The 18,820-nt window shown below is 41.7% G+C and overlaps 1 protein-coding gene across 1 annotated transcript in view; it reads left to right on the top strand.

Annotated features, from left to right (window-relative positions):
- slit3 (slit homolog 3 (Drosophila)) overlaps positions 1-18,820 on the top strand; it is a 242,820-nt gene that overhangs the window by 116,938 nt on the left and 107,062 nt on the right. Inside the window, exon 5 of the mRNA XM_023398070.2 lies at positions 15,043-15,114. Within this exon, the coding sequence (XP_023253838.1) occupies positions 15,043-15,114 (72 nt within the window). The remainder of the gene's footprint in view (positions 1-15,042; positions 15,115-18,820) is intronic.

The raw sequence follows: 18,820 nt of genomic DNA, 5'->3' as shown, positions 1-18,820 counted from the left end.
TCCACTCTAACACACACATACACGTCTCACTCTAAACTCACCTCCCATCCTCTCACTGAGTCCTTGACCTTTTTTTTTTCCACTTTCTCTCTTTTCTATTTTCTCTCCTTTTATAAAGGTTTCAATTTCCACCTTCTTTTGTTTTGTAGTCTTTTCTTCACCTGCTCTTCATCTCTTAATGCTTCTTTTGTTCTTCACTTCCTTATTGCCTGATCATCCTCATTCTTTCACCTTGGTTTCTTCACCATACTTTTTCAGCCATTGTCTTCTTCATTTATCTCCTTCTCTCCCTTGATTCCTTTCCTCTGCACTCGTTCTTTGACCTCTCGATCCCTTTTCTACTCCTCCTTATTCTTATTTTCTTCTTTGTCCTTCCTGCCCTCCATCCCTTCCCCGGTTCTCTACCTTCATCCCCGCCTTTACCGTCCTTTCCCCTCTTCGTCTTCTCTCTCTCCTACTCCTCCCCCTCCTTCCCTTCTCCATCACCCTCCCACCCCAGCCCACGCCCTCCTCTCCATTAGCAGATTAGATTTAGTCCCATAATGCCGCTGGGCACCATGATTTTACCGGCTCTCATTACTCCTAAATCATCTTTTCCTCCTCCTCTCTTTCTCTCTCTCTTTCTCGGTCTCCCCTTCTCTCTCTCTCTCTCTCATCTCCCAACTATAATATGCAAACACACACACACACACACACACACACACACACACACGATCACACACACACCATATGCCATATGCCAAGGCCTGCTCCGTGCACCGCAACACCCCTGAATTAGCGGCGGGTCCGGTGATTTGTGATGCAGTGTGATTGGGTGGGAGGGGAGAATTTGGTTCAATTTCTGTCTGTCCGCATCCATCTTTTATTCCTCTCCATATATTCCCTCGGGGCATGAATGATTTTCATATCACAACGTTTGAGGCGGACTACATTCGCTCAGACGCTGTTATACGAGGTGTGTTGGAGCAGGATTTCCTGGAATGAGGGAATGGTGTAATGCAATTTTTTAAGGGCAGGTTGTTTTTTTTTTGGTGTCATTTACAGTAACTGATTGGAGAGAAAGAGACAGATGTGAACTGACAGGCAGGCAGACCTGGAGAAAAAACAGAAAGAGTCACTTGTAGTTATGTATGCGTGTGAGCGAGCAGGCGGCCGTTAGTTCTGAGTGTTCATCATTCCCGTTGTGTCAGCGTCTTATCGTTTATTATGGCAGTGGGTGAGTTAGCTGTACTTTTACCCTCTGTGACAAAACTGCTGATCATCGCGTCCATTTTAATCATGCCAGCGTCGAGCACATTTACAGCATTCATCCACCGGCTGCACTGAATGTACCTTTTATTTAATACCGTCACGTACTGAAATAATACACAGCCTATTAGCATTTGCAGAACATTGGCTCAGAATAAAATAAATGCTCTTTGAAAAACGGAGCAAACATTGGTTTAGAGTGAAGAAAAATGAAACAAAATCATTGTCTTTCATTTTCAAAATTACTTTTGGCCAAATTAATTATATAGGCGGGGGTTTTTTGTCATCCTTTAACTGATCAACATGCATGCATCCAGTCAAGAATACATGTTGAAACACAGTATTACACTTTCAAAAAAAGTTTAGAAGAAAAACACACACACACACGCACGCACGCACACACACATACACACACACACACACACACACACACACACACACACACACACACACACACACACTACACACTGCAGTTAACGAGGTCGGCCACAGGATTGTTAGTTAAGCAGAAGGAAGTCCAGACCATCCACAGCGTCCATTACTGGGTATAGGTCCGTTTTCTCCAAAGGTAGTACTCCTAACGCCTCCTTCCAAAATGTAAGGACAGTCTGTCTTGACAAATATAAAAATATTATTTTTAGTTTCTGTGATAACTACAAGATAACCACTTCACTTTCACTGGTCTCCAAAACCTCTGTATCCTTGTACATTTCCACACGTGTACACACTCACATCTGACTCAACAGTGTAGTAAAGGTAGATAGATAGATAGATAGATAGATAGATAGATAGATAGATAGATAGATAGATAGATAGATAGGGGAAATTCATGTGTCCATTAGCTCATTGTTGATGATAATAATAATAATAGTAATAATAATAGAAAATAAGCAATAATTTGATTATTCCACTTTCCTTGGATGAGGATAGTGTAGTATTGTGCAGCTTGTGTAATATTTTAAATTGTGTCTCTTTATGAGTGAGTGTGAGATCGTGTTTCATGAGGGAAGATTTTCCTTACACAGAACAGATGCACAGTCATATGAATATGATTAGTAATATTTATTTTATTTATCATATTCTATTCATGATTTATTCATTTCATACTTTCAGGAAGCAGTAGTGTCAAAAAAGTCAAGTGTGTATCTATTTTTTCACCATTGAAGACTTTAGAGATGAAAACCATGCAAAAGTCAAATTTACAAATATTATATTAATATTTGGTGAATATTAGAAGAGGCAGAATAATTCAGCCTCATGTTTCTTTGCATTTCCTTCCTTTTCCTGCTCGCAAACTGTATTTACTGCATCGTTAACTGTTTTGATGGCAGAGAATCGCTGCTGCATGTTGCATTTTTCTCAATAGTGTCCACATGTTAAGACCAATTCACTTTTTTCCCTCTCTTTTTAAACCCTGATGTGACCAGGCAAATTAACTAAAAAACAATTTCCTGCACCTGTCCTGTTTTCTTCAAACCACAGAGAGAGCCTGTTGGAGAGGAACAATAGCGCTGAATCTGGATCCACTCAATCTAATCTCTAAGCCTTAATGGGCGCTGCTGCTTTTCAGACACTCCCTGCAACACGCATGCAAACACACACACACGCACAGACACACACACACACACACAAACTACACGCATGCAGAAAATCATTTACACACATATAGTACAAGCAAATATGGTTCCAGGCACAATAACATTTATACAAGCAGCACACAGACAGTTTTTGCACAGGTAGCCCCTGACAGTCTCAACGAGGAGTCGCAGGCATACACACAAACATGTATAAACACACACACTCACATAGATCCCTCTCTTCCAGTTAGCCCTGACATTAGCCACTCACTGTTTCTAACTGGATCATGGGGCTTACTAAAGAGATTAGGGCCTGGAGACAGCATAGCAACCACACACACACACACACACACACACACACACACACACACACACACACACACACACACACACACACACAGATGTTCACAAAAGTGCTCTCTTTCTCCCTGGTTGTCTCTTTCATTCTTTTCTTTTTCTTCATCTCCTCAACTTCGCTCTTTCTGTATCTTTCTTTCTGTATCTCGCTCTCTCTCTCTGTCTCTCTCTCTCTCACTCTCACTCACTCAACCAGACAGGCCCTCAGGCTAAGAAGACAGCAGCCAGTAGCCATTGTGGAAGACAGTCTGTCAGAGGAATTAGCCTACAGCTGTATGGGAAGGGAGGATGACAGTCTGCTCTGTTAGCCATCACAATCACTTTATTTCACCAAGTACACTCAGACAGATACAACCATTGTAAAAGCCTCCTTTTCGTTCTGTACATTCGCTTCAGTGCTGTGTTACGAAACACCGAGAAGGAGGAGGAGTTGAGAAAATTCTAATTTAAAGTGCTTTTCAGACATGAGAGGGTAATATGAGGAGCTTGGCAGCAAGTCAATTAAAAGGCAATAGTTTGAATAATAATCATTTTCAACTCCTCTCAAAATATGCTGAATGGGATAACACGACTGCTGGTGTTGTACAGAATCTATTCAGGATTGAAAACTACACTGACTGAAACTAATCGTTTCGAACATGTTATATAACTTTGCAGTTTTCTTGACTTAATTGCACCTGCACTTTGCACACAGCCTCTTTGAAGCTCTGTGGGTTATGATGTTGTTTTGCTGGTTGCCAGGTCTGTTTTTTTTTTTTATAGCTAAAGAAGTGTTGCCAGTTGGCAGATAATACAGTCCACCTTTGTAGGGATTTAGTTCATTCATATTCATTCATTCATGTTGTCTGTACATCCATGTTTGCAATACAATTGTTGAAAATGTATGTTTTGTAGATATAGGCAAAAAAACAAAACATACAATTCGTCTTAAAGTCTTGATCAAACATGTAAAACATGTATAGTATCACAAAATACCAAATTTCTATGAAAATAACAATATGTGGCATACCCAGCTAAGACAGTGAAAACCGAGCAGAAATTAAATTCCTTTGTCACAACGTTTTTACTGCTGGATTACTATTGTAGTGCTAATTGAAGTACTAGCTGTACCTCCAAAAGAAGAACAATAATTAGGAAACAATATTCCGATATTTAGTATCAGGCTATTTCCAGATCGGCTTTCAGACATTCACGTGTTACCTGATGAGATTTTGGCCTAAAGTGAGTTCAGAGACACGGGGGACCGCGTCAGCCTTCACAAAGAAACACATTATGTCATCGTCGTCGCACCTCGACTCCCTCACGTCTGGCTGCGCTCAGGCTCACGTTTGCTCGGCTCTCACCCTCGGTTGTGTTCTTCTCGCAGCATCATGAAAGGCCATGCGGCTATTTGCCAAACACAGAGACAACAGAGGCTCGCTGTGTTTCTTTTCTCCCACTTCACACTCACACGGACATCCTCCTTCTATTTGTCAATTTCTTTACACTCGGACAAGAAACACTGCGCATACACATATAAACACACACACACACACCCACTAACTCTCTCTCTCTCTCTAACCCTACCACCATTGAGACACCTGTGCTGTTCTGTTCTGTTCTGTTTCTGTGCTAGAAGTTAATTGGCCCGCTGGCAAAATGGCCTGCAGTAACCTTGACAACGCTGACCTGCTGAGAGACACATCAGAACTTAGAGAGATGCCTTATATATATATACACACACCCAACATACCCATACACACATGCGTGCATAAACAATCTCTAATTCACACATTATACAGGTGTGTATAGAACATAATGTTTAATATGGAGTCATCCTTAAACACACATATACAGTAGTGTGTATTCCCTGCCATGCATGTGTTCATAAAAGCACTACCTCTCTGCACCACACACACACACACCTCCAGCAGTCGTCTTCTTCTGTCCAATCTACTAATTTGTGGTGTATTATTTATGGGTGCAGAGGTACTCCCCAGATGCTTATAAAAGCAGAACACCACAGTCAGCTTCTTTATTCACACCTCCTTCTCTCTCCTTTCCTCCACACCTCTGCCCCCTCTTCTTCATCCTGCTATTCTTTACTCAGATCTACCTTTCTCTTTATTTTGTCCCACCTACCCACCCAGCAAATGATTCACTGTCCTTCCTTCCTGCCTTAACCCCTTCCTCCATCCATCTTTTCCTTACCCTCTTTACCTCCACACATCCATTGGTTCTCTTTCTTTCACCTGTCACCCATCACCTGCCGCATACCCCCTCCTCATTACTTCCCCCTGCTCGCTGTCAACCCTTGTCTTTCCTTTTTTTTTCTCTTCTCGTGCCCTCTCCTCTTCCTTTTAGTCTCTCTAACAACCCATTTTTCTTCAAAACACGTCCATCTCTCCTTCAGTGATGGTCATGACGGTTCAGCCATTCAGTGGAGAGTCAAATGGGGGTGGGGTGGGGGTTGTTGGGTTCACCCTCATTCTACTGGAAAGCCTAGGCAGCACCCATCTTCTGTTCCTGCATCAACCATTTATTAATGCACATTTCCATTTACTTGAAAGGGCTGCCCACCCATTTACCGCATGCAATGGAGGGTTTAATCATTTACAGCAACAGGATTTATCCCTGATAAAATGATGCTCTGCAGAGTTCAGTCCAGAATTCAGTTGTTTTTTTGTTTTAATTTTGTTATTCATGTTCCTCCTTTTCACTTTAATTCAAAATGTCTTAATCCAGTATCATTTATTTTAATACTCGACACAGTTGGCAAGTAAACTAGGATGGGCATATCAAATTAGGAGTAAGGGGCTCTCAAATACCCATATGTTGGTTGAGCAATTTCCCAAAGAACAAATCCATTTAGTCAAGGAGCTTTGTCCATTCTCAAAATGAAAATCTCAAACCTAAGTCCTCAATCATCCGTAGAGCTTCAAATCCAAGAGGGAATCCATTATCAGTTTATCATTTTCACACAGATGCATTGTGTTGAGATGCCTTGCAGTTATTCCACTTAGGTGTCAATTATGTGTGCGTCAAATGTCACCGCTCCTCCTCGGTTTGTGAGGCTTTGTGAAAATGAGAACATCTGCGGATCAAAGTTGTGATGAAAAATTTACTTCGCAGTTATTGATCACGATTGCCGAGCAAACTGGATCAATCCAATCCCTGCCCATTTAACCCAAAGAGACCTCCGATAAGAATAAGCATATCATACGTTTTGGCAGGTTTAACAGCTTTTTGCAGGTCAGGAAGCTGTGTATACACATTAGTAGTCGTACTCAAAGGTCAAAGAAAAGTCTTCCAAGCTCTCTACTCACTTGGTTCAGCTATTCACTACATCTGTCATTGGAGAGCAACTATCTGCTGTTGTTGGCAGGGATGTACGTTTCTTTTTATTATTCTTGTCAGCTTTTGAAAAGATGAAGAAATCACCTAACTCCCTGCTATGTAGCTGACACTGCATCCTCTTGATGTTACAGAGTAGATAAGATATCCCAGCTCCCTTGGTAAAACCCGCTTTTTGTGATTTTCATGTTTTGATTTTAATTGAAGGATTAGACAGTCCTCTGTGACTTGAGAACGAATAGCTTCTTTGCCTTTCAGAATCCACCGGATAAGTCAAGAAAACAGCGCTTGATAATAGTGATATCATCTCTCGCCAAATAGCTGTTGTCATGTCATTAATGAATATAACACAATACATTTAAAACTATTTTACAAGTATTTTTCTTAAGTGAATACACCTCAACTGACCACTTCACTACAGCATACATTTATCTTGTTACTGGTGAGGCACCTAAGGGGTGCTCCCAGTGAGATTTAGTTTTATAGGACGTGGTGGTATTAATAGTGATCAAACTGTGGCTTGGTCAAGATTGCCAAGAGTGAATATAACAGTTTGGCATTGTCTTCTCTCTTAGATGTACATGTGAGATACTAAATCTATTTCAATGCAAAGACAAATAAATCTCTTTCATCTTTCCCTCTCTGGTCTATCTAACCACCCATCCCTCCATCATCCCTCCTGTTTCTATCTTTTCTCGCCTGCCTGTTAATCCACCTTCCCCTCACTCCATCCATCTCCCCTCTCTGTGTCCATTCTAATGTCGTCTCTTGACCCTTTGCTGCTGAAGTTTTATTAGCTCAATAAATGTCCCTAAGAGCCTGCAATATCGCTTAGCCAAGGCACTGGAAGATAGGAAGAACTAACAAAAAAGAAAAGGAAAGAGAGGTAGAGTAGTAGCCTAATATCGCTTAGTCCCACGGATGACAATTCAAATAAGAAAATGTATTAAAACAAAATGGCGTCAGGGACATTAAAGTAAATTAGCCAATGACAAATGACCATGTGTGCGCCCCGCTGCCTTAACCTCTCCAACAATTTTTTTTCCTGATAGTAACTCATCTAAATTTGTTGGACATCTTTCGGGCATGGGGCCAGAAAAGCTTTTATATCCATAAAGGCCTATGGATCACAGAGAATTGCATTAAGCTGTCCAATTTAATTACAGTATCGACAAAACATAATAGATACTTACAGCCTTACGGAGAGCGATGGGTAGAGGAGGGGAAGGAGCAGGAGAGAGAGAGAGAGAGGGAAACGAAAAGTGCAGACATTGTCCATTTATAATGCTGATGCAGTGTATGTATCAAAGGAGGCGTTTGAGGAACGTGCGCATGTGTATGTGTCTGTGTAGGTGTGCATGAGTGTGTGTCTCTAACGAAGGATTTGCAAGGGCCCATGAGAGCTTTTGAGAACGCTTAGTTTGATTTAGATGCTACAGCTCCCCAATGGCTGTTTCACTCGCAAACACACATGAGTGTGCACACAAACACTACTCTACAGTCTACACACACACACACACACACACGCACAATCTTACACATTGTCGCTCGGAGACACACACCTGTCCGCGCGCACACACACACACACACACACACACAGTTAAAACTCCACCCACACATATACACACACACACTTACTTGGATCAGTGTAATGGAGCGGGTTAGGAAAGTGGCTGTCCTGTCTCGTCCTGTCCCAGCCAGCCGGGGCTGTCAGCCTCCCGTCCACCATGATCAATAGAGGGGGGCAATATTTTTATTCATAAAGCGCCCACTTAATTAAATCACAGGGAGTGGAGCGGGGGATGGGGGGGTGGGAGGGTTGAATAGGGGAGGAGGGATGGGGCGGGGGTTACAAAACAGAGCAAGGGCACTGAGTCAAAAGACTGATGAAGAATTTCAAAGACTGGAAAGAGAAAGGAGGAGAAATATGGAAGGAAGACCACTATGTGTGTCCTCTATTATACCACAGTGCACCAGGACACAGAGGACAGACTTCAAGGCTATGTGTGTCTGAAGGGAAGTCATTTTATTTTGTCTTTGCAGCAACATTTTCCAGTTGCCTAAAATAACTTTCATTCCGTTATGTAAAGAGCAATCTTTCAGGGAACACATGCGGTCTGGAAGAAATGTACATGAGAAACTTACAGCAATAGTTGAGCATTTTGAAAATATTCCTATTATGTTTCTTGCCAAGAGTTAAATGAGAAGATCAATACCACCCTCATATTTGTCCAGTAAACATAGGACTACGGTCAGCATCTGGTTAGCTTAGCTTAGCATGAAAACTGAAAACATGAAAACAGCTAGCTTGGCTGTGTGAGAAGGACAGAGAATAAGCCAATTTCCCAAAATGCCAAACTATTCCGAGAACCAAAGAAGGACTTGTAAACTTGATAAGAGGAGAAATGTGACAGGGAATGAAGGCTGAAAATGTGACAATAGAAAGCAGTCGGGTCCCTAGACCATCCTGTCTGAGCCCAAACCAAACACAAAATTTGGCAATGAAAAAATTGTGTTAGCTGTAAACCTTTGAAATATCAAAAAGAATCCCCACTATACAGTCCCACACAGCAGTCCTGCTGTCTGCAACGCACTGTCAGCATGTTGGGTAATATATCCCCTCAATGTGTTGGCACAAGACAGAATCACTCAAGTAGAGTGGCTCTGTAGCCAAGACTTGAAGACCGTGGTTGTAATGGGAAGGTTCCAGTTTTGAATGCATGGAGCTATATGTCTGTGTCATTGCCAGAATGTTACATTTATAGTCCCGTAAGTTTTCCCAGGATAAATGAAGGTTAGAAAAAAAAGTTTCTGTATGTTCCGTTTAAACTTGCCCAATAAAATAATAGTCAGAGTATCATATACAAAGGCTGAGTTCAACTTATTTCCACTCAGATACCACGTTGCAACGGCAGCCCTCTGTTTGCTGTTGCAGTGTTCATTAGATCATATGAGTTCATACCTATTCTAACTGTCCGGCTAGCTGAAAAATCCATGTCTACATTAGTGAGTGTAGAAATCGTCACTGGGTAAAATCATAAGTTAGTCATGAGTTATTCTGCTTTTACAGCTACAGGAATAAATTTAAAACATCCGCTACCTCAGGCATTAAAACCTTACTATGTATTTATTGTGACTTAAAGCCTGTACTTAACAGTAAGTTAAAATGGCAAAAAAGACATTTAAATAGTTCCCAAGGTTACAGATACCACAGGATATTCAATGGCTTCTACAGCACTGTAATACCTTCTGCATGACTTTGGTCTTACCTTACAGTAGAGTGCCTTAAAAAACAAGGGGAATATGAGCTAGCCAGCAGTCGATATTTATTACTCTCTTTATGGAACAATATTAAATGCAGTTACAGCCCCCAAGGGAGAGAAAAAGAGACAGACCGACCGAGAGAGAGAGAGAGAGAGAGAGAGAGAAAGTGAGATAGCAGGAGGGTTGGAAAAAGAAAGTGATAGAAGCGGAAGAGAGACAGGGAGAAGAGAAGTGAGAAGATTGAACTGACCATTGAAGGTCTCTCAGGTTTCAAAAAAAGAAACGGTGCCACCTCTGTCTTCCATCTCCCTTCTCTTCTTTCTCCTCAATTTTCCTCCTGTTCCTCTCTTCTCTCTCTTTCATCTCTCCCCTGGAGCCCAGCCAAGGGTCATCTCTCTTTCTTTCCTCCACTATAGCCACTCTTCTTTTAATAAAAGACACACACAGAAGCACACACACACACATATACAGATGCATACTGTACATTGTAGCCCATCCACTCTTGCTTGCCTGCTGTTTCTTTCACACAGAGACACACAAATTCTGCCTGACACACATACACACCTTTGCCACCCTCCTTGTCATCTCTGTCTAACTGAGACCTCCTGTGATGCCAACTGACACAAAGCCACATGAAATCAAACAGGCCTGCTCTTACTCCCCTGCTCACAGGTTAATGGTTCAGGGCTGAACGGCCCTGGTTCATATCTGGACGAGCCTGAGGGCGGATCCGTCTAATATCTGGTGTCTACTGTTACGCAGAAAAAGTGTAGGGTGAGATGCCCTGAAAGAAATGATCATTTGGTTTGCGTGCGTGCGTGCGTGCTTGCTTGCGTGTGGGAAAGACGTGTATCTTTTTCTTACTGTGTGTTTGTGAGTCTAAAGGGTTAACCCGAGTAACCAAGGAACCACAATGTGGCCTACTTGGCACTGTGTGTGTGTGTGTGTGTGTGTGTGTGTGTGTGTGTGTGTGTGTGTGTGTGTTAAAGGGATAACTGTAATATCTGAAGCGGCAAAGGGTGACCTGGCGAGGGCTATTATTCTCCTCACATGAATAATGGAACTTAATATGAAGGAGGTGATAGCTGGAAGCACATATAAACACACACACACAAAGACACCCTTACACACCAACATGACCACCACCATCACTCCAACCAGAGGAGGGTTTGCTGTCATTCTCAATCCCCCCAGACTTCTAGGGGCCACAGAGAGTCGTCATGCCCAGAGAGGAGAGGCCTTGGCTGGGGAAACTCTAACCAAGGGTGGGGGGTCTTTATGGTGAAAGGGGGAAGGTCTGGAAGACATTTGGTCAAAATTCAATCAATTATACAGTACTTACGAAGCCATGACAAACATGGAATGGATAATGGAAGACTGCCCTTTCTTCTTCTGCTGCTGCTGCTGTTCGTTGGGCCTCTTCTTCTTCTTCTCTCCCTCCTCTTTTAATCCCTTTTCTTCGACATTTCTCCTTGTACCCGTGGACACTTGAACTTTTGTGAACTTTGCGTTGTTTGTCTTGTCTCCATCCAGCTCCTGAGATCTTCCGATTCATCAGTAGATATGCAGTTGTTTTCACAATCAGTATCACTATAATTTACAGAATTTGTCATCCTAATAGAACTGATGTATAATTCAAACAGCCATCCGTCTCTTTAATAGAATTTTTAGGAGATTAATTGCCTGCTCCCTGAAATGCTGTGGCAATAGAGGAGGACCAAAAAGGCCAAATCCAATAATTGAAACGTGGGAGCAGATTGCTAGACACTGGTGTACAAACGGTCCCGCTATCCAAATGAGCCCCGTGTGTGTACCTGTGTGTGAGCGTTTGTGTGGTTGGTCTATCAGTGAGTGTCCTTTTCAAGGATCACAAGCCAATCTCCTGTTGGTGATAGCCTTTGCTCTACTCAAAGGTCGGCAGGTGTGACTCACAGAGAGATGAGAGAACAACTGTTTACACAAAAACATAACGTAGCTCTGGATGTTGAATGTGCTGGGACATTACTAATACATTATGTTAGAATAAAGACTTGCTTTTAATATCTGCCAGTACATAACGTCAAATCAAAACTGTGCAGCCAGAGGAATCTTCTTTAACGTTAAAGGCTATGAAAGCCATTTTTTGCTTCAACAATGGAGTCCTACATGAGCACAACATTTTCTGTTGTAGTTTTTCCTGCATGTTCATGCATTTTTTTTTTTTTAGATTAAACATTTAGTTAGTAATTTTTTTTCCACAAACTTAAACATTGCTAATTATAATAATGAATAATTATAATTGGGAAGACCTTTCAGGAATCATGTGAAGTTACTTGAAGACAATTTCATTTTTTTGTTCGTAGCTTTTATGGAACGAATTATTCACTTTTTGTTCACATTTTTCACTTTGGAGTCTGGATAATTACAGAAATCTATAGCATCTCTTAATGGCCATGGGCTTTTCTTTTCAGTGTCAAGCTGATAAGGCCTTTTCATTTTTACATAGAGAATTTTGCCTAAGTGCAGCTTTAAATAAACACATTTTAGGCATTTTAGTGAACTTCTCTCTTGCACGATTTGCATTGAATCCTATTGTACCCATTGAAATAACTTTTTTTTTCCTAGTTTCCAATAAAATGTTGACGTCGTGTCCATCTTTTGTTTACACCTCCCAAAATGTCACCCAAACAGTGAGAGCGCTGGATGCAGCTTGGACATAAAAACATTTCCATAACCCTAAAACCAATCGCACAAATGGACAACCTGTAACCACCCGTATAATGAAAACTTCATTCACAGCCGTGTGACATATGAGTTTTATTTTGGCAGCCTAAACTGTGTGCTCCTGGAGCTGGTGTCAGTCACTCAGCTGGAGTCGTAAAGGCCGACAGACAGACACACAGTCTCATAATGGCTTTTATTTGACTTGGATGGCTTTCCTTCTGTTAGAAGAAATAACAAACAAATACGGTTGGTAAACAAAACAATAAAAGATTTGTTATCCATGGATCACCTCTGAAATATGACTTTTTAATGTTTTTTTTTTTTCTTTATCTTGTTCTCTTTCTCTTGTTTTCTTTCTCATTTTTTGTAATCATTCATGTTTGTCAGGAGTCCACAGAGGGCAGAGTGGTATAAAAGAGATGCAAATTATAGAGATAAACAAGATAGATTTATGGATATAGTTAGATATTTCAGCAGATAGACGCAGAGAATGATAGATAACAGAGAAGGGTAGACAAAGAGAGTGCAGCATAGAAAGCAGGAGTGATAACAGCTTTGCTTTCTATCTGTTTCCTATTTATTCTGTCAACGTCAGCGAGGGAGCAACAAAGACAAAGAAAAAAAAAAGAGAGAGAAACAGAACCTTCCTTCTGAAAAATCCCATCTCTACCCAAAAAGTGTCAAAACCTTCAAAACAAGAAGTGTAAACACGAAAAATATTTTCCGGCTGTGCTGCACATTAAAATATCATAATACTATTCCTGTCTGTCAAGTGTTTGCCTTTTCTGTGCTCCTTCGTTACCGCAAGTGCTGAGCAAAATTGCACATAAAAGCACATATTTTCTTTGCCTAAAGAGTATACAATGCCAGGCACATACTTTTCCCATCAAGGCCTGGGGAGGAAAAAAAAACAAAAAAAAAACGGGTAACGCTCATCTCTTGTCAAACAAAAGGAATGAGCCAGAAAACACAGGGCTGAAAGGGAAACGTCCAAAACGATGAAACCTTGTTAGTTTGAGGAAATGAGTTTTCTGTTTTCCGAGCACGGCTCGCCAATTAACATTCACAGCACTAATAAAGGTTGATTGGCTCTGGAATAATGCACAACCAATTTTCCTCCTGTGTGCTTGACTGTGTGCGTGAGTGTAAATTAGGCAGCGTAAGCATATACAGTATGTATGGTAGGGTTTTTGTATGTGCGAGTACACGTGTGAGTATGTTTACTCCGAACTATATGTGTGTGGGCGCATGTGTGTATGAAAACTGACCAATGAGAAGCTGTGTTTCTTAACTGCGTGACAGGAAAATGTTATGAATACGGTTGGTACATAATTACTGTTCTCCACGGAGAGGCCGGCTGATTTGCTTGCTGTGTAATCGTCTGTGTGTGTGTGTGTGTCTCTGCGTGAGCATGTGTGCGTGTCAAGGTCAAACAGAAAAGTCCAGGCAGAGCTCTGTTGCTCTTTCGCGCTGCTCTGTTGTGATTATTCAAATCTGCGTCCGCTACCTAACGAGCGTGGTCGTGTATCTGTGTGCTGCCGCTGATTGACTTTGTTACCATGTACAAACTGTAAGAGTGTGTGTGTGTGTGTGTGTGTGTTTGACACAGGCCTGACTGGCAGGAATAGTGGCTGATTAGGTTGTCTGATATTTCATACCTCTCTCTACCTCTCTCTCTCTCTCTCTCTCTCTCCTTCTAATCACATTGTGCTTTCTGAGCCCTGTTTGCCTGCCAGGCCTTCTCCCCAACAAACAGCACTAATAGAGTTAAAGCTAGGCCATTGTGTCATGTCAAAAATCATTTGGCTCATACAGGTATTCATTACGGAGGAAGAAAAAGAGACTGTTGTATGTGCTGCCATGTTCAGTATGTGCGCTAAAGAGAAAGGAAAAGAGTCATCATTAGAGATGATGGAGAAAAAAAAAAGAAAATATGATGCTTGATGGTGGTATAAAAATGTGTGTGTTTTCGAGTTTCTCAGAATAGATGTGATTGCTTCATTTTTCCACCAGAGCAACGTTGCACAGTTGGAGGGCAGAAGTTAAAGAAAAAAAAAAAAAAAAAACTTTTACATTAAAAACATGTGAAACACACATTCAACAGACACACGCTGGTCTTTTATTCTCCGATTCTCTCCTCCTCATTCCACTTTCTTTCCCCACCACTGCTTCTCCATTAATCACACACACACACACATATGGACACACACACACACACGCACTCCGGCATTTCTGATAGTTCCTTTTGTCTTTGAAGCTCTTTGGACCAAATTGTTCCACTGATCATAAATGTCACATCATCCTTTCTCTTTCTCCCTCGCTCCATCTCTTTCTCCTTCTCTGCCTTTGTTCTGTAATTGGCTGTGTGTGTGTGTGTGTGTGTGTGTGAGTGTGTGTGTGGGGGGGGGTGTGAGGGTGTGTGAGTGTCTATGTGGCATATAGATCACATGTTTGTGGTTTTGTTTATCATCTGCCTCCATACATCTTTGAGTGCTTGGAATACCTCAACTAATGTCTGCTCTCTCTCCCTCCCTCTCTCTCTCTCCCTCTCTCCCTCCAGTGACCTCAGTGAGAACCAGATCCAGGCAGTTCCCAGGAAAGCGTTCAGAGGAATCACCAGTGTCAAGAACCTGTAAGCACAATTACTCCCTTCCTTTCCTTCCTCCCTCTCTGTTTCCTTTCCTCCATCTTCCTCCCTTGTCATCCCTTATCTCCCACCGTCTTATATTCCTCCACCTTTATTTTTTCCTCTCCAAATACTGTTACCTATTACTTTAATATTTGTATTTCCCGAATTTGATTTGAAGACATCATTGTAATTCCAAGGTATGGCACCAGAATAATTCATTTCTTCATCACTAATTTGCTTTAGGTTTAGTCATAAGCACTGCACTTACTTTTATAAATGAAGCTCCCTGACACATTTTCCAGTTCCACATGGTTATTCCCATCTTCTTTGCACCTCCTCACCCTCTGTAGATTTCTGCTTTTCATCACCTCTGCCTGTTTTCCTCCCTTTTCTTCACCAATATTTGTTCCACCTTCTCCAATATTCCCGCTTTCCTCCTTTTTTTCTTTCCTCTCCCTATCCTCTCTTCCTGTCCAGAGAGGTTTTATCCTCCCATCAAGCGTTCAATACCCCCCTGTCATTTATTCATGATGTCCTAATCACCAATATTGTAATCAATATGCTGCCTAATCAATGCTTCTCATCGATAATGGCTGATCAATCCTGCCTGATGCTGCATAGGAAACTATTCGACAGACACTTGGGGATAAACAATGTCTTCGATGCAAGAGAGTTGGATATAGGGTTAGATAGAATAGAAATAAATAGAATAGAATAGAATAGAATAGAATAGAATAGGCATGTTGTGGTTGTATAGGACAATAAAGCTGGATAATGCTGTAAAAAAAAAAGAAAAAAAAGCTGATTTGCTCAACAGATCCTCTTTGTGTAAATTAAAGTTTCGTGTTGTGTTTTATCAGTCATGACTGACATGACAGAGGAGAGGAAGGGAGGACGGGAGAGAAGAACAGAGCCGAGCGTAATAACTACAAGATGCAAAAAAGATAATAACCCATATTTCTGAAAGCTTCTCAAGCCTGATTTCACTACCAGAGCTGCTGACTGACAGAAAAACAAACAATATTCTTTGGCTTAATGAGATAGAAAGAAAGAGAGAGAGGGTGATACAAAGAGTAAGGGGATGATTGTATTCTTAAGAATATAGAGATTGGCTTTTGTGGTTTTTCCATTGCAATGTGAACAAATGATAATGACCACACTTTTTTTAAACTGTTCCAAGTGTGGGGAGACTGGATGTGCACGGGAGAAATAGGTAAAGCTGTCAAGAGAATGGATCTTAACTTGCTCTTTCCAGGGATAAGAGTGGGAAAAAATTTAAATTTGGTCGCCTCTAATTCCATGAATTCCACTGCAGTGAAGATCATGTGATACGATCAAGAGCTGCAGAACAGCTACTAAATGAACCCTGCAGTGAGACTGTTTCCTTTGCCGCAAACAGGCTGTTTTTGGTGCTAATTGGGATCCAACCTCAGAAGACCCACCTAAGCGGTAGTGATTGTGACTGTGATTGAGTTACTTTAAAGATTAGATTAGTACTCCCTTTTTCCTCCTGGAAAACCCCTCTTTGCATCAAACTAGTGTTTTTTCTCAAACCCACAAATAATTCTAAGAATTCAGATACGTACTTATCAACAGTGAACTCGCTAGGAATTCTGGGCCCATGCTTGGGTTGGCACAGTCATCACAACGTTTCACTCCACAAATCACAACTTAGCTAAGTGAGCAACCACCGACACAATTACAGCAACTACTTGGACTCATTTCAGTTCCTCCATTTAATCAGCCACATATACATATATCACCGGAAAATGTGAACCTATGTGTCCTTGAATTGTAAAGATCCATGTGTTTCTCCTGCTTTTTCGTGGGGCCGTCTGTGGATTGATTAATATGCATCTCCTCACAGATCAGTAATTTAGAGTTAGGCTACAAGCAAATGTGCTCTTCTGGTTAGTTTCCTCTCCCAAGTGTGATGCAAGTTCAATATGGCCGCCAAAGTCCACAGGAGATTATTACTCTTAAGTTAAATGGACCTGAAAGTTTCTGTGCTCTGTGCTCTGGACTTGCTGCGTGTGTTTGTGTGTGTATGTAAGTGAGCGAGTGTCAGTTCCCATGGCTGGCCTCCAGACCCCTGAGTTCAGTTTGGCCTCTGATCATCTAATCCACTCTCTCGTCTTCACACCGGACAGCACTCCAAACTAAACGCTAGGCAGCGCCTTACGTCTTCGACCTCACACTCGCTCAAGTATTTCACAACCATTCTAAGTTCAATGCCAAAAAATAAATAAAAAATTAACCGACCGTATCAACGTATCACATCTTAGACCAGAGCGGGTTACATCACCTTACATACTGATGTCAATGTATTTAACCTGTGCTCGTCTAGGGAACGTTTGCTGAGTGTGCGGACTCTTTGTCAGCACTTCCTCCCATCACATTCATACATTAACACACATTTACACCTGATCACTACCCAGTGTAACCACAGTCTCCTACATGGCTGTCCCATTGAGCAGATCCACCGTACAGCAGGTGAAATTCAGTATGAGTTTCCAGACTTTTGCACATTGGATATATTCCCCTCTGAAGTGCTGCACCCTGCGCCTTACCTCTGCTCTGACGCGGCTCCCGCACTTTCCGCCAAAGCTATAAAGTCATATCAATCAACTTTGACAGTAAAATTGTCTCTGCCCCTTTAAAATGTTTTGCACTAAATTGCTTTGAAGTACAAAGTCAATCATTTTACTTCTTTCTGCCAAAATTAGGAGTGACTCAGGCATATAAAGACATTTATATCTTCCACCCTCTTTTTGAAGTTTTGTGGCACCTGCTCCTGTTCTTCTCTTTCTGTCTATAGTTCTCCTCTTATCAGCGCACTTTCTTACACTTTCTCCTCCTCCTTTCTTCCTACTTCCATGTTTTCCTTGCCCCTTTTCTTCCCCTCAAATTGCATCTCACTCCCTTTCCTCGTCCTCTCCATCTTCCTCTAGTTCTCTCTCTTCATCTCTTTACATAACGTCATCGTATCCATTCTTCCTCTTGTTTCTTTTATCCTGTTATCTGTCTGTCGATCTTTTGTCTTTCCTCACTCTTTCCCCCTAGATCCCTTTTTTCTCTCTTTCAATTCCTCTTTTTTTTTCTTTTTCATATTCACTCCATCCCTACTCTCTGTTTTCCCTCCATTCCTCCCTGCTTTCTCACCACCCCTCCATTCCCAGCTCCCTCCAACTAGCCCCCTCCCTTAAATTCCCTCTCTCCCACTTTTTCATCACTATTTCCCTCTTTTTTTCTTTTCCTCCCCTCTCCATCCCTCCATCCTTCCCTCCATTAGACAAGGTGACTCCTGCAGTAAAAGGCTCCAACCCTCCATTACACCACAGAGTAAAAAAAAAATAAAAACCTTCATGACATTCTGTCCCTGGTGGACACAGCATTGACTTTCTCATATGTCTCCCTCTCACTTTGTCTCTCTCCCTCTCACTCTCACTTTACCCTCTGTCTCTCTCACCTCCTCTTAGCCTCTCTCAGTCACTCTCGAGCCGTGTCCCTCTCCTTTTCTGTCTCACTCACTGTGTTTGTCAGAGGGTAGGGTCTCGATCTTTCTCTCTCAGTTGTTCCCTTTCATGCTGCCCAGTGGGTACCACAGCATTGTACGCCATTTATTGCACTTCTTTCATACGCACACACAAAAAGCGCGTACACACACACACACACACACACACACACACACACACAGACCCTTTCGACC

Source organism: Seriola lalandi, unplaced genomic scaffold, assembly GCF_002814215.2.
Source record: "Seriola lalandi dorsalis isolate HSWRI2012SDOR001 ecotype SW California unplaced genomic scaffold, Sedor1 jcf7180002054972, whole genome shotgun sequence".
In the NCBI taxonomy this organism is placed as follows: Eukaryota; Metazoa; Chordata; class Actinopteri; order Carangiformes; family Carangidae; genus Seriola; species Seriola lalandi.
The sequence above is the reverse complement of the archived record's forward strand: the minus strand, read 5'-3'. Positions and strand labels throughout refer to the sequence as shown.